This window comes from Oryx dammah, unplaced genomic scaffold, assembly GCF_014754425.2.
Source record: "Oryx dammah isolate SB20612 unplaced genomic scaffold, SCBI_Odam_1.1 HiC_scaffold_18, whole genome shotgun sequence".
Lineage (NCBI taxonomy): Eukaryota > Metazoa > Chordata > Mammalia > Artiodactyla > Bovidae > Oryx > Oryx dammah.
The window spans coordinates 99,231,255-99,248,453 of record NW_024070202.1 but is presented as its reverse complement, the minus strand read 5'-3'; the positions used below and the strand labels follow the sequence as shown (position 1 = coordinate 99,248,453).

The window sequence follows — 17,199 nt, the reverse complement described above, 5'->3', positions numbered from 1 at the left end:
TGTGGAAGAAAATATGGCAGTTCCTCAAAAAATTTCAAAATAAAATTACCATATGATCCACCAATTCCACTTCCATATATAAATGTAAGAGAATTGAAAGCTGTATATTGAAGCGGTATTTGTACACTGTGTCATAGCAGCATTACCCACAGTAGCTTGAATGTAGAAGCAATTTCAGTGTCCATGGATGGATGAATGGACAAACAAAATATGGTACATATATACAATATAATAGTATTTGGCCTAAAAAAGGAAGGAAATTCTGCTGTATATTACAACATGATGAACTTTGAGAACATTATTGTTTATGAAATAAGCTAGTCATAAAAAGATAAATACTCTGTGATTACACTTTATACACAAGGCATTTAGAGTAGTCAGAGTCATCAAAACAAAGTACATAAGTAGATACTGGAAATTGGAAAAATACAGAGTTGTTGTTCAGTGGGTATAGAATTTCATTTTTATAAAATTCAAAGTTATGGGAATGGATGTTGGTGATAGTTGTACAACAAGGTGTATTTAATACCACTGAAGTGTATTAATCTTTCTAAAACGTTGCTTTATTTGTATTATTTCTGTGCTCAAAAAAATTTCCTGTGGCCTCTGATGTCTTTCTCTTCTTACCTCCCATTGTTAAAATTATCCTGTATGTTAGCTAAACTAATTACCTTTCTCTCAACCTTTTCTACAACCTTTTGATTCTTGAAATTCTTGCTAATCCTGCCTTTAATGCTGTCTGCCACCCCCCGCCCCCACTTCTCTTCCTTCTAACGTGTAAATATTTTTAAGGGCCTAGTTAAATTTGAACTTCCCTAGGAAACTTTTCCCAGTTGCCCCTCTTGGAGTGGCTTCTCTTTCTTCTAAAGATTTGTGGCACTTAGTGTTTAAACAGTTCATTTAATAGTTGACACTGACTGATATTTGTTGTGCACCTGTCTTGTTACCCAACCACCTCTAAATTTGGTGGGCCCAGAACTATATCTTAAAATTATTAGGATTACCCTCCTGACAATAATATGAATTCATTTATTGATATGCTGTGAATAATAAGTAAAGGTGTTCTTCAAGTAAATTTCAGACTTATCAGTCAGATTTAAGAGCATCTGGCAGTGTTTCTGTAGAAGATGCACTTGGTATTCAGATTGGATACTAGTTCTTATGAAATTATTCCAAAGCAATCAAATATGTTTCCAGTAAGTTGTTGGTTTGTAAGGTGACTTTATATGTTTCCAGGCAATAAAATAATTTTCAGTTATTTGGAATCTTAAGTTTTTTGACTATAGTATTATATCAGAAGTAAGTATTAGTTATATGAGTGCCAAAACTTTTGTTCATGTGCTGGATTAAAGTTTGATATAGAAATTGCTTGCTTGGTCAGTGTTGTAATGTTTCTAAAGATTTTTGTTTAAGTCAGATGAGTTAAAATGGACTTGAAGTTAGACCTGTGTTACTTTACTATGATACTGCATTTTCTCTTACGGAAATCAAGTTTTACTACTTTTGTTTGAGGCATGAAAGTTTCTTTCTGTTTGTCATGTGTGGTGTGTATGTGTTTATGTGTGTATATGTATACACTTACATATGCCTTCTCTTAAGGTTATGATTAGGCTATTGAAGTATTAAAAATGTATTGATTTCAAGAACCTGTAGATGACATTTCAGTAACTTTTATGCCCTCTGTTAAGCACCTAGAATAGTAGAATTTTTTCAAAATTTTAATGGGGAATGTGTTTATCATGGGCATAAACTAAATAATGGATTAGTATACTCCCCCCCCCCCCAAACTGTGGTTTCACTCGTCGTTTTTGGAGAGTCTCATATTAGACTGTAAGTCGCTTAAGGATAGAGATTTTATCTTACACTTTGTGTCCCCAACATCTAATATTTTGTGTCCCCAACCTAATATTTTGCATCGGAGTGCCTCAGTAAATGTTAAGATGAAAAAATGTCTATTTTTCAGGCTTTGGTTGTAGGAGAATAAATTTACTCTGATTTTTATTTTTTTTACAGCCCTATTGACAAACCTTCTGATTCTCTCAGCATAGGGAATGGTGATAATTCTCAGCAGGTAAGATTGTGATACTGTATTCCCTTATTTACCTGCCATCTGCTGAAATAAGTCCTTCTATGCAAGTGAATTTTCTAGATAGTGAAAAATACTTTAAATATTTAAACAATTTAAAAACACTTTCAGTGAACATCTTTGTTAAATGTATAGTAATTAGCCTTCTTTTTCTCCACAGAATAGAGCATAATGTAACTCTTTCTTGATGATGCAGAAGTATCATTATGACCATATGTTACAGTTGCTGTTCATTGTTCAAGTCCCTAAATCATGTCCGACTCTGCGACCCCATGGACTGCAGCACTCTAGGCTTCTCCATCCTGGAGTTTGCTCAAACTCATGTCCATTGAGTCAGTGATGCCATCCAACCATCTCATCCTCTCTTGTCCCCTTCTCCTCGTGCCCTCAATCTTTCCCAGCATCAGGGTCTTTTCCAGTGAGTCGGCTCTTCACATATTGGAGCTTCAGCTTCAGCTTCAGTCCTTCCAATGAATATACATTTAGGGTTGATTTCCTTTAGGATTGACTGGTTTTAGCTCCTTGCAGTCTAAGGGACTCTCAAGAATCTTCTCAAGCACCACAGTTTGAAAGCATCAATACTTTAGTGTTCAGCCTTCTTTATGGTCCAACTCTCATATCTGTACATGACTACTAAAAAAACCATAGCTTTGACTGTTTGGACCCTTGGCAGCCAAGTAATGTCTCTGCTTTTTCATATGCTGTGTAGGTTTGTCATAGCATTTCTTCCAAGGAAAATTTTAATTTCATGGCTGCAGTCACCATCTGTAGTGATTTTGGAGCCCGAAAAAATAAAATATGTTACTCTGCTATGTACCAACACATCAGTGTCCTTAGAATCCCTGATATTCTTGGTCTTTTTGACCTTACATGAAATGGTCCCAGACTAACATGCCTTCTGCATTCTTAATTTTGAGTTGTTTCTCTGTCCTGTGCTCCCCTGTCCTTTGTTGTCAACTTTAACTTTCTTTGTTTTTTTTTTTTTTTGGTCTTATTGAGTTGATTTACAATGTTGTGTTAATTTCTGCTGTACAACAAAGTGACTCAGTTATACATATATTCTGTCTCATATTTTTTTGCATTATGTTTTAGGATATTGAATATAATTCTCTCTGAAATGCAGTAGGATCTTTTAATCCACCTTATATATAAGTTTGTATCTGCTAGTTCCAAACTGACTTTAATTTTCTGTTTCTTTCAATGACCTTTCCCCCAAGTTTCCCTCATTCCTCAAATGACTTTGGGCTTTTAAATGGTTAAATCAAACAGTTAACTTCAAAGTTGTATCCAGTATGATACTGAATGAGGCCCTAATCTGTAGATACTTTGTATCATATTGTCTAGTTGCTAGCTTTTCACTAAGCCCTCTTGCTTTCTGTATACCCTCTTACTTAAAAAAAAAAAAAAGTTCTAATCTCTTCTGTAAAGAATGTGCAGTCTCCCACAATGCGAAATCTAAATTACACTGCTTTTCTAAACTTTTTGTTCATGAGTTCCATGAAAGAATTTGAAAATCTGCATGTCCCCTTGTATATTTTAAGTTAACATTAAATATTTTTTCATAATAAGTTTAGAATAGCCACAAAGGATGTAATTTCCAGCTTATAAGTTTTTGTATTTTTAAATAAATAGGCTTTATTGGTTTTTAATTAGTATTCAAGAGATTTAAGTATCAGAATGTTTTGTTATTCCCTCATCCATTTACACAAACTCGTCTTTAACAATCGGAAATTGTACATCCTCCTTGACCTGATTTTTTTAAATAAAAAAAATCATTTAACATAAAAGCTAAAATTATATTGGAAATTTACTTCTTAATGAAGTGGATAGGACTTTTTAAAATTAGTTTTCTTGTATCCATGGATGAATGTTACCCTTTGGCACAAGGAGATGTTTCAGCAGCCATCTAATCGTGTTTTCGTTTTTCTAAATAAAAGTGCTGAGATATCTTGTTCATATATATAAGTAAATGGAAGAAAGAGTATTATGTCCATATCACTCAAATTTTCAAACTCTTGAATTTTAAACACCTAAGAATCATATTAAGATTTATTATAAAAATTAGTTTTAATGATGTGTTTGGAAACAACTTGATTAGATATTTTCATCTTGTTTAAAACCAAAGTATTGGGAATCACTTAGTTTGCCAAAGAAAATGTAGTCCTTAAGAGTCAGACACTCTGTCATTACTAATCTGAATGTTTCTAATAAAGTTGTGTTTGGCTTCCAGAAAGTTTTCACTCTTGGGCAAAATACTTTGGTTAGATCCCAGAGAGTAAGAAATAGTGAGAGAAATTAGGTTGTAAAAGGAGAGGATACTGGCTGTGTCTTTTCAGGAGGGTCACTTTTGTTACAAAAAAGAGTACATATGTAAGTTGATGTTTTTTTTGGCTGCACTGTGTGACATGTGGGATTCTAGTTCCCCTACCAGGGATCAAACTGCATGCTCCTTACAGTGGAAGTGTGGAATCTTTAACCACTGGACTGTCAGGGAAGTCCGAAGTTGATGGATTTTTTTGAAAATTCATACAGTCCTAAAAAAAAGTCTAAGTATCCCATTTTTGAAGATCACTATTCTAGTACCTTTCATTGCAAGCCCTTTAAATTATGGCTTATTATTGTATATAGTATAAATTTATGTTGATTATTCTTTTCTTTTCCTATTTTATTTAGATATCTAACAGTGATACACCTTCACCACCTCCTGGTTTATCAAAATCCAATCCAGTCATCCCCATCAGTTCATCCAATCACAGTGCACGGTCTCCTTTTGAAGGAGCAGTAACTGAGTCACAGTCGTTATTCTCAGATAATTTTCGCCATCCCAACCCTATCCCAAGTGGGCTTCCTCCTTTCCCCAGCTCCCCACAGACTTCCAGTGACTGGCCTACAGCACCAGAGCCACAGAGCCTCTTCACATCAGGTACATAACCACACTGCGTGTGTTAGTAATTATCCTCAGACTAAAATCAGACCTTCACTGAGTGTGGTGTTATGCTGTTTTTGTCTTCTTCTTTTTTCATAAAAATGTAAACATTTCAATTGCAAGAAATTGGATGGTTTGGGTAAGAGTTGTATGATCTAGAAGTTACTGTGTTAACAGATTTCTCCAGAAATGAAGGATTAGATCATTTTTTCAATATTCAAATACTTATTCCTCTAGGAAGTATTAATAGTAAGGGCTTACAGTTTTTAATTAGATTTGTATTTATATAGTTATATTTTAAAAAGTGGTTTCCTAGCTGACGAAAAAAGTATGTTAGTTAATATAGAAAGTTATATTTTGGCATTTTGAACCATTTCCAGTTTCATTCAACTGTTCTCATTAATGTGAAGGATAGCATAAAATTAAGACAATGTAAAAAAACATAAAGATTAAATAGATACTTTTTTCATTGTTATAGTAGTATATAAAGCATATATTCAAGATTATTTATATGTGTGTCTTTGAGAAATACATTTAAAAAATAAACTGTAATTGAATTCTCTGACCATATTTATTACTTTATTTTATTTAAACAACTTATTCTGGGTTTTGATGATAATAATTGAGAGTATGATTTGGGTTTCAAGTAGTACTTTGTTTTCCTTGATGAGCAAAATCAGTCTGTATCATTCAGTTTTTGAAGTTAGTAACTTAATAATGAAATCATTGTTTAAAGTATCTGAGGCCAATTATAATTTTAGTCTTAATGTTCTAATAGATCATAACAGATTTTGCATGTATTTATTTGCCTTTGTGTTATACAGTATGATGTTTCACTAGTATGGAAGTGAGATACATGTTTTAAATTTATCACTGTTTTTCTTCCCATCAGAAACAATCCCAGTATCATCCTCTACAGACTGGCAAGCAGCGTTTGGCTTTGGTTCTTCTAAACAACCAGAGGATGACTTGGGTTTTGATCCCTTTGATGTCACTCGAAAAGCCTTAGCAGACTTGATTGAAAAGGAACTGTCAGTCCAAGACCAGCCTTCCCTTTCGCCCACATCTCTCCAGAACTCCTCGTCACACACTACAACCGCCAAAGGTCCAGGCTCTGGATTCCTGCATCCTGCTGCACCTACAAATGCCAACTCTCTGAATAGTACCTTTTCCGTCTTGCCACAGAGGTTCCCTCAATTTCAGCAGCACCGAGCGGTTTATAATTCATTCAGTTTTCCAGGCCAGGCAGCCCGCTATCCTTGGATGGCCTTTCCACGCAATAGCATCATGCACTTGAACCACACAGCAAACCCCACCTCAAATAGTAATTTCTTGGACTTGAATCTCCCGCCACAGCACAACACAGGTCTGGGAGGGATCCCTATAGCAGGTAGGTTCATTTATAGCCTTTGAGAATTTGTGAATAACTCTTGCCTACAGGTTGTTGGGTGGGTAGGGAGGGTACTTTTGGATAACAGAAAGTATTTATCATTAGTCTTGGAAATTTCAATGGGAAACACTCTTTATCATAATCTCAAAAAAATTTTATTGGATGGATGCCTTGTAATATTGAGCTTTATAAGGATGGTGGAGTATTATACCTGGTTATTGCTCAGAAGCATTTTACTTAATAGCATAGTTACCGTACTTTCTTATGGCATATAAGTCTTTTTCGAATGAGAAAAGAAATGGGCTCTGAAATTATGGTGCCATAATGTCCAACACCAAAAATTTTGATTATACATTCTAAAAGTAAACTGGTTCAAAAAAAAATTTTAGAGATGATAATCAGTGAGAGCATGAGGGATAAAGCCACCCTCTTAACTCCTTCTCACAATTTATTTTGACTGATAGACACACACTCACATCAAAACTCTGCTTATATAATAAAGGACATAATATTTGGGAACTCTTAATTTTCACAGACATATCATATGTGCATAATTATACTTTCTGTGAAAAATTGTTCAAGGAGAGATTTTTTTCCTTTTGGTCTGTCATGTTTTTGTTTCTGGGGTAAATATTAGATTCCTATAAGTGACGCCAGAATATTTCTGATTTTGTACTGTTACCCTTGAAGGTTTCAGAACTTTTGGCTTTTAAGGTCTCATATGATATTTTTTAGATCAAGTGACTTCTATATTTAAAGGAATCTTTCTTATTAATAGTTTTTCAAAGTTTGATTTGGGCTTTATATATGACTGTTGAAAGAGTTTGTTTTCTCTTGATTCTGAAGAGAATCAAGTAGAATAAAATAGTTCTTCACTCTGTTACATAACTCACAAAATTTATTTTTATCCCTTGTCTTAGCCTTTGTGATATGGCATGGCACAGTATTATTGTAATAATGTGCTATCACCAGCAAGACATTTGTTCTCTTGTTTTTAGCAAGGTTGATAAATTTTCAGAGATCCATCAAAATTCTTTGGTTCTATTCTCTTTGTGACTATAGTATTTGAATTTCAAGACAAGTAGGTAGGTTAAGAGAGTGTGTTGTGTGGCTTTTGATACAGTCAAGTTAATTTACCCATGAGTGAGATAGCACATGGGGTCTGTAGCTCAGTTGTTAAAGAATCTGCCTGCAGTGCAGGAGACCCAGGTTCAATCCCTGGGTTAGGAAGATCCCCTGGAGAAGGAAATGGCAACCCACTCCAGTATTCTTGCCTGGAAAATCCTATGGACAGAGGAGCCTGGTGGTCCCCCATCCATGGGGTTGCAAAGATCAGACATGACTTAGCAACTAAACCACCACCACTATGATAGCACCTAATGTAGTAGTTTGCACAGTGGTGGGACTTGTGATATTTGTTCATTTGATTATGGTAGTTAGTAAGTAATTTAGAGTGACGTTTTTCAATCCTCTTCTACATGATATTCACTTAAGAAATACTAAGTGTTCAGTTCCTGGTACTCATTTTTTTCAAAGACAATATATTAGAATATAATTTTGTTCTGTTTTCCTTTGTTTCAATCATTTAGAAGTATGGAATTTAAATTACTAGTAGTGCATCTCATAACATTATAACACCAAAAATTTCCCCTAAATATTCTAAACATTTAACAATAGAATATTAGACCAATTACTATGAATATTTGGGTATCTGCCCAACAGTGAACTAGGCCATGTGGATAATGCAGAAAAACTTTAAAATGCAGATATTATTTCCAGATACTGTATAGTGTAGTTGACAAGATGAAATAAGACTGTGTATGAAGGTGGTAACTATTTGATGCTGGAATGCAAGACACATCAGTGGAGCCTATAAATTGTTGGGGAAGCATCATTGAAGAATTAGGACTTGATCTGTATCCTGGATTTGGGTTAGCAGGAGGGAAAGGGCAAGACCTTTTGTGTTGGTAGAAACTCCCAAATAAAGGCATAGAGGCAAAATTTAGTGTGCCATTACATTAAGAAACAGTAGAACTACCTTCTGTACCAGGAGGTGCTTCATGTGTTTTGGAGAGTGGATGAGAGGATGGGGAGCTCGGTCAGGGAGGCAGAACAGCGTGGGCTTGATATGATAGGAAGGAGGATGCCTTTGTAGAACTCTAGTTCTTAGCTGTCTTCATTGTGTACTTTCATTTGACTTATTATGTGACCATCCTCAAAAATTATATGTTCTTCTGATTTCATAGTTATCATATTGTCCATTAGTGTAAAAAGAGCAGTTTTAAACCAAATATTTTTTAAGCTGGTAGATATTCCAGAAATGCCACAGGGGTGATGAGTAATCACTGATTTTTGAAGGTAGTTGACCTCGTGTTAGTCATTTGAAATCTTCATCTAGAATAGATACTTTATGAAGAAAAATGTGGCATTAAATCATGATGCTATCTTCATGGGTTTTTCTTTTCTTTTAGCATATACTCAACCATAGAGCATAAAATACTCTTTTTTCCCCAGACATTCTAAGAATGAAGTCACCGACCATAGATTCTGAATCATTGTTCTATTTTCTGGGAGGTGGGGAGAGTTTGTTATTTCAGTTTCTTGACTGTGCATACTAGCTTGGTATTTAAGTGGTGACTTATAATTAAGCTTATTTTTAGAGAACTCTTAAGGTTCCCATGGCTAAAGAAATTTTAGTGTTAATGTACCAAAATATTTAAAATTGATATCAGGAGTTATACAGAACCCTTCCATGGCCTATATATATTTGGCAAATACCTCAGGATGCTGAATGTGCGAAGCCTGAAAACAGAATAGTTTTATAATTGTAGCCAGATGATTGAGGTTTTGCAGTAACAATTAGAAGTGACAACCTAAAATTCTGGAAAACTGTGTACATCTTAACTGTAAATTATTTGAAGCAATTTAATATGTAGGCAATATCTGCCTTCCACCCCTAGTTGTAACTCAGCTGTACTTGAGTTGAACTGTTGAAAAAGGTTTAACTCTATTTTCTGCAGTGAATATCATGGTTTCTTACACAGGGTAACTGTTAAGAGCTTCATAAAGGAGAGTACATATGTTTCAGCAAGGTCTGCCACTTAAGATATGCTTAGATAGTATTCAGTACTGGAAAAATCATGTATATTTATTCTTTAGATACGTAGAGCAAGATGGGGTTTCTGACTTTTAGTTAGGAGTAAATAGTCACCTTTGTATCTTACAAATGTCTGTGTTTATTATACATTTGTATTTAAATTTTAAGTTTTGGTTTGTTTCAGTTAATTATTAAAAATTGATATATCTGAAATCTATCATGGGAATGACAGTTGCCAGAGGTTTGACATAAACATGGTTTCCATTTCCTCTGCCTAATTGAAAACATTTTTTTAAATGTTGAAAATTAGTTATTTCCGTAAGTGAAATCTTTCTAGCAGCATTTTCTTGGCTGCATATCCAGTTTTCTAAATGGAGAAGGATTTTTGGAATAAATATTCTTGAGGGAAAACTTGGATTAGTAACCAATAATGGTGAAGTCCATTCAAATCGTCTTTGTTATTGGAACCATGTGCTTTTGTTTTAAAAAATAACTTTTCCTTTGCCAAAAAATGACCTGCCTGTTCAACTCCTTCATTTTAGGAATGGCAAAGCTGTTTTTTGAAAAGGTTAAAGAATTTTGAAGTCACACATTCAGTTAGTAGTAGATTTAAGATAGGAACTCAGGTCTCAGATTCAGTAACTGAAATGTTTCTCACTACAGTATTGATTACTGGCATTTACTTTAACTTGGCTTTCTTCCCATAGTAATTGATTTTTGCTCTCACACTCTTGGGAGGTCCCTTTTTTATCTATTCATGAGACAATTGGCCCAGCTCAGGAATATAACCTGCAGTTACAAAATAGAATGCATTTCATTGACTTGATGAAAATTAATCTCTTGCTTAGTTCTTAGGAGTACGATGTCCTCACCAAGAACTCTAAAATTTCTTTTACACAGCCTTCTTGCTATTTATTTGGGGTTTATAGAATATTTGCCAATTTACTGAAAAACTATGAAATAACCTGTTCTAAAGACACAGTCTTTTTCTTCATGGTATCCCTTAAACTATCTTTCCAAGTGTAACTTTGCAGATTTGTTTTTCAAAGAACTTTCTTCCAGGATGTTTTTATTCTATAGAGCTAAAAACTATTTGGGAAACAAATAATAGTCTAAGTCTGTGAGCATTGTTCTTTCAAAATATACCTAGAAAAATATTTGAAACTGTTCAGGTTTAGATTTTTGTTCATGTTTTTGTTTATTCAAATTTTACTTGAGAGAGGGCATTTAAAGAAAATTCTTTGTTTCTGAATTCACTGTTTTGACAGTGACTTGATGAAACAAGTCACTTGTAGTCATTATCAATTATAATTGAGAGAACTGATCTCATTTCATGTATAGTTCTTTGACCTAGAAGTAGTCATCTTACTTTCAGTCAATTGGATCATTGTATTGTTAGCATTTTACTATTTTCTCATTATTTCAAAAGTGTATCTTGAATTTTCAGATGCTATATGGTAATTTGCTAAACTAATATTTGTATCTTTTTATTTCTTTTTTCTAAATATAATGACTGCTTTTAAAACATGGATTTGTCATTTTGCCCTTTACAAAACTCACATTTTCACTTCTGTGAATTTAGTTTCAATTTTTTTTTTTTCCACAAAATACTACTTACTGTTAGGAGTGTCTATATAAAAGGTCCAATTGGCTTGGAAAAGAATGGCTTTCCTGGTCTCTTTTTTTCCTTCTTGTATATTTATAATTCTGAATCTATTGTTTGTTCTTAAATCTGACATAGTATTAAATTTAAGGGTGTGATTAGAGTGTAACTACTTTCTAGGTACTTGATAAGTTTATATTTTACAATTCATGTCTTGTTTCACACCCGCATTCCAGCCATTAAGCATGTATTTTATATATGTATCAGTATTCCAAATATTGAAATCATTTTTAAAGGGACTGTTAACAAATCTAGTCACCCATAACTAGACCATGACTGACTTTTCCACAGGGGAAGAAGAGGTGAAGGTTTCGACCATGCCACTGTCAGCCTCTTCCCATTCATTACAACAAGGACAGCGGCCTACAAGTCTCCACACTACTGTGGCCTGACAACAGAACTGAAAGGAGAGGATTAGACTCTGGGGTGCTTGCATGGGCAACCGGATTTTTGCATGATTCCTTTCTGATTTTGCATTTAATGTATACACCCAAAAGAGCCAACATAAACGTTCCTCATGCCTACAACTAGTGTGTTACCTCATATAGCTGCTAAAGTATTTCATTAGGCCTTTAACACAATTTATTAGCATAATAATTTTGGCATTGTTTCTCATGAGTGATACTATTTTTTAACTCACACAAATAAACTTGTAGTACTAATTAAGATCCCAGATGAGATTAGCTAGAATTGTTACTTTGGCTCTATTGTTGAAAATATTCAAAGATAATGGTAGTTCCTTGTTTTCTGACTTGTGAAAAAATGGTAATATCCTAATATATTCATGAGAAATTTGGAAATTAAGAAGATAATGTCTATTGCATTCTTTGAATACTTGAGAAGAAAGAATACATATAAAACAAAATTGATGGTGTCATTTAATGCCCAGAAGGATGTTATCAGCAATTGTTTGTAGTTGTATGGATTTATGTCCTATATTATGCATTACCTGTTTAGAAACTGTTTTGTTCTTTCTCATTTGCACATTTGCACTTTCTTTTTGAATGGTTGTTAATTATATAGAGACGCTTAAGAGATAATTATTATAGACTAAATGCAATATAATCTCTATCCTAATGCACTGCCTAGTATACCAGGAAATGCCTCAGAAACAGAATTTCAACTTAAAATTGATTTATCAGAAACTTGAATATGGGGTAAATATTGTATGTGAGAAGCAACCATAGTAGTGTAAAACTTTTATTGAAAAAATGGGTAGTTCTGTGAGATATTTGTTTGGAAATTTCATTGTTTCACAATTGAAATGTGATAATAAAACTATATTACAAGTTCCTGACCAGAATGAGACTAAGGAGGAAGAGAAGAGATTGGGGATCCTCTAAAATTAGGCCACGTAAGTTGTCATAGGTAATTTTAATCACAGAGAATAGTGGTGTACTTTATTAGGATATAATGTGAAGTGATTTTTTTGGATAATAAACAATTTCTTGAAATAGTTTTAAAGCTGATAATGAAAGAAATAAGCTGAGTTCAGTACTCAGTATTAGACAAAGCTGGTTCAGAAAACATGACTGTTCTGCCTAAATTAAGCATCTGGGAAGAAAAGGGAAAGTCAGATTTCCTCTTGGGATTTTCAAAGGACAATTGTGATATAAAAGATATGCCTTAATTAAAAAATATTAAAAGAGTATCATGAATAACAAAAAAGGAAACCTAAAGATTTAAAATAATAATGATGATAATAATAATGAAACACCTTACTAGGAACTGATACTAATATCATGTTGGAGTTGGAATTTTCAGGGTTACCTCTCTATGTAAAGTCTAATAACTTTCCATTAAACAAAATACACAAATTAAATGGCTTTGTCCTGAAGTATAGGGGGTAAATAAAATCCATTCTTAGATATTCTTCAATTTGGTTAGCTGAGAGTATAGAAACAACTGTCTAGCCATTTAAATTATTATTGTAAAATTTCTGCATACATGACAATCTCAGCTTTTGATTTAGGAGTGACTTTAGGACAACATTGTAAGAAATTTAGCAAATACAAACAAAATACTATAAATTCGTTAGAAGCCTTTTAGTATGTGTTGAATATGAAGCCTTTTAGTATGTGTTGACTGTGGTTTCATTTTTGCTGTAAGAGGCCAAGACATCCACTTAATGCCTCCTGTGGTGCTGAGGCTCCTGGGCCTTGTGGACAAACTCGGGTTCCCTGCTAGGGCTGACCTAGTGCATAGTTTTCTCCAGCCTTCAGAGCCAAGCCTTTCATTGCTTGAATCTTCTTATGAAAACATAAGAGGTGGTTAGCTCTCATTTACTTTCTTCTTTGTGTTGAGAAATACACCTGTTAAAACAAGGCTTCTCTCCTGTGGTAGCTTTCTCTCCTTTCTCATTCCTGGCCATTGCCACAAAACTGTCAGAATTTATCTGACTTGCTAGAGCCCAGAACTGTCTTCCTGCCTTCTTCCCCTCCTGTGCCACCTTATACATACACACTGTAAACAGAAAAATGCTTTCTTGGGTAATTAGGCTTCAACTTAGATATTTTCATGTGGATGAAAGATGATCATTTAAGTAACTTTATAAATCTGAGACTTTGTAAGCCTAAAAAATTAAGCTTCACTGTTTTGCTTACTTTTATGTATGTTGTGGTTTTTTAAAGTGAAGTCCTAAAATCAGTCTAAATTGATTATACTAAAACTCAGAAGAAATTACACAACACATACAAGAAAGTACTGCTTCACATAGCAAGTAAATTGATGAAGCCAAGTGATGGTAAAGAATGAGAAATTCTAAAAACCTCAGATTAGTTTTTGATAAATTCTTTGCATGATTGATATGTCATGCACAAGGGAAACTTTATATGCTTTTATATCCTTAACTTTTCAAAAGTGACTAGTCTTTTCCTTAAATCAAAAATGTTTAACCTGGAGTACAAAACTCCTTGGACGTGCTTATGAGTTGTATGTGTGTACAGATATTCATTTTTTTGGAGGGGGGCAGAATATTCAGTTACTAGACTTGTCAAAGCATTTGGTGACCCATCTCCCCCCCCAGCTGAAGTGGGAGAAAATGTTAAAAAAACATTTAGAGCATCACTTCTTAGTGCCACTGGAGGATATAGACCTGGACTCAATAATTTTGATCATATGATGAATGTCAAGTGCCTCTTTTTATTTTCTTAAAGATTCCATTAGGAAATATTTTCTGATTAATAATACTTTCCTTTTTATTCTCCTGTTGCATTTTGTTTTTACAGGTGGTACTTTTGTATACTCTCCTCTTATTTCAGCAGAGCATTAATTAAATATTTAAGTGCCTGTTCTGTTTAGTGGCTCGAGGTAGATCTTGATGGATACCAGTTAAATAAAGTATAGATCCCATTATATATTATCAAGGATAACAGTCTTGTGACAATTTTAGTTCAATTATTTCTATAGGGTCACCTCTTGATATATTTTAACTATAAGAACAGCCATAGTAGTCCACTCATTTCATTATTCATTGCTTTGACAGGGCAACAAAGGATATTGAATACTGATACTTGAAATTTTGAAATACATGATAATTTAGAGAGAGTGAAAAAAATTTTAACAGGGGAGACATACATTCATTATTCTAATTGAAGTATTGCTCAGTCGTGGGCATATACTCATGTATTTAGTGTTGTGGTAGTTAAGTATAGATTCCTATATATATATATATATATTCTTCTAAAGAAAGCTTCATTGCATTGTGTGCACATTTTTACTGACATGGCTCCTATTTGTACAGTATTCCAAGCACCTTCAAGACTGACAGAGCTCTCTTCTGCTGTAATACAGGTACATAGGGAGCTACTCATACAGAGGCATTACCTCAGAGAGTCAAGAGCAAGGAACGAATTGCAGGTTTATTGAAACTCACAAAATGAAGACCACCAAGTTACGTGTGCATATGTAAAAATGAGAGGACATTTTATCCTATATTGAGTTGTAAGGTTTTGGATTCTTTGGTTTATTTGATGATGAAGCTTTCCCATATCTGCTTAAGAGGTGCATATCATACAGTTGAGAGCACAATAACTTAAAAAAATTTTTTTTTCTTTAAAAGAGGTGATACTGCAAAATGACGATATATATGTCTTTTTCTATAAAATATAACTAAGTCATTTATCTGGTTTCAAGCTAGTTCTTCTGCTGTTGGTGCTGTGTCTTTCTCCTCTCAGTCTTTTTATCTGAATATCTACTATGTTGTCTCCTTGTGCTGAATGGTCACACATGAATTGCTGAGTGAGCCAGTTAGACACTTTGCTGATACAGAAGTAAAAATGGGATTTAGAGAAGTTATTCAGACAGATTTGGAGAAAGGCTTCATAGGAAATGTCTGACTTTTGCTTTTGAAAGATGGCTTGAAATTAAATGATGGAATTGGAAAATACAGTAAAGGGAACAGATTGAATGAAAAATTGAGGATGGAGATTAGCATGGTCTTTGAAGGGTCAGGAGAGGATAGTAAGGAGATGGACTTGTCTGAGGTATTACAGATCATGTAGGAAGGTGAGGTGAATGTGCAAAAGCCTTGATAACTAGGAAGAAGAGTTTAGTCTTGATGTGGATGTGGTCAGTGGTAGAGAACTACGTGTTCTTTGGCAAAGATGTAACTTGATTGCAGCATTATAAGAAGATTAATACATTTGCTGGAAATTAGTACCAGTTAGAAAGTAGTTCCTGTATGTCATTGCTGAGCAGTGATAATAAGATGGCCTGGACACAAATAGTAATACTAGTAGGATTGCAGAAGAAATTATGAATTAGAAGTCAGAATGAGATTCAGGGAAAGCCCTTTGGGTTTGGCCATGTCTCTAGTGATCTTTAAAAATTCTACTTTCATAAAAAGATACAGATGGAAGGGCAGATTTCTAGGATTCATGAGGAAATGTCAGGGATGTAGAGGCAGCAGTCGTTGGCTAAAGATACTTGGCAACAAAGGGGAGGGGAAGAACAAGATGCCAGCTAGATGGGTCATAGATCTCAGAAGGCGTTGCTCTAAGATAAGGGAGCTGAGTATTTAACACAGAGTTTACAGAGTCGAGTGAGAGAACAGCATGCATAGTATGGAAGAGAAGATAGGCTGACCAGTGGAGTGAAAGATTTCTGTAGGTGTTCAGAAGAGATACACCCCTGAGATGAGATTAGGTTATAACTTAACTTAATCGAGATGGGGTATATCTTCCTTTGTTATTTGTAAAAAAACAATATGAAAATCTAGGCAAAAGAAGATGAGATTAGAGAAAATGAGATTAGATGAAGGTGTCATATGAGTAATTCTTAGATGCATATCGTGAGAAAATGGGGGTGCAAGAGTGGAGTTGGGACCTTTTTTTTTTAAAAAAGAGGGAGAGAAAGAAATAAGTCTGTGAGAGTAAGCCTAGAAATTCATCAGAAAGAAATTTAAGAATTGAGTCAAAATAAGGATCAAATTTAAGAGTCAGATATGTATAGTTTTGTATGTTGTGATGATTCAACAGGAGTGGACAAAGCATATATGAGAGTTTGTTTAGAAGGTGAAGAAAAAAGAACACAAAGATAATTAAGAAGGTAAAACTGATGATGTAATCTTTTGATCCAGAGTTCATTGATTTTATATGTTGATGAAGACAAAGAACCAGTATAGTATTGTTAAGAGAAGGACAGATTAGGAGACTAGTCAGTGTGATGACCACTCAACACTACATGACAAGTGAGAACCAGAAAAAGGATTGTAGATAGATGTCTAACATTAGGGCTGGAGGTTGGAAAGGAGGCAAGCTTTCATTACCCCTGTGGTCTTTACTGGCTCAGCTTTCCCTCTAGTCCTTTTATTGAGAGTAGGAAGTCAGACTGTGTGAGAGAGAATTGTAGAAAGCATGGTATTACCAGAGGAATCCTAAATCATGTTTCCTATAAGTTGAAGGCGATCCAGAAGATAACATCCCACAGTGGAGGGAACATTGCTTCCTCAAAGCACAGTAGGAAGATGTGAACACGTAGAACAAGGGAAGGCCTGGGGAAAGCCAGAGATGAGATTGGACGGGGTAGGTATCCCCAG

General features: G+C 34.4%; 1 protein-coding gene across 6 annotated transcripts in view; it reads left to right on the top strand.

The window, feature by feature from the left end:
- The window catches only part of CNOT4 (CCR4-NOT transcription complex subunit 4), a 152,064-nt gene that overhangs the window by 115,523 nt on the left and 19,342 nt on the right, over nucleotides 1-17,199 (top strand). For 4 of the 6 annotated variants that reach the window (XM_040259942.1, XM_040259943.1, XM_040259944.1 and 1 more), the window contains exons 8-10: nucleotides 2,014-2,071; nucleotides 4,760-5,009; nucleotides 5,905-6,402. In XM_040259942.1, coding sequence (XP_040115876.1) covers nucleotides 2,014-2,071; nucleotides 4,760-5,009; nucleotides 5,905-6,402 — 806 coding nt within the window. Of the gene's footprint in view, nucleotides 1-2,013; nucleotides 2,072-4,759; nucleotides 5,010-5,904; nucleotides 6,403-11,453; nucleotides 16,505-17,199 lie in introns of those variants that run through there. The other 2 variants (XM_040259946.1, XM_040259947.1) reach the window with 2 other exon arrangements.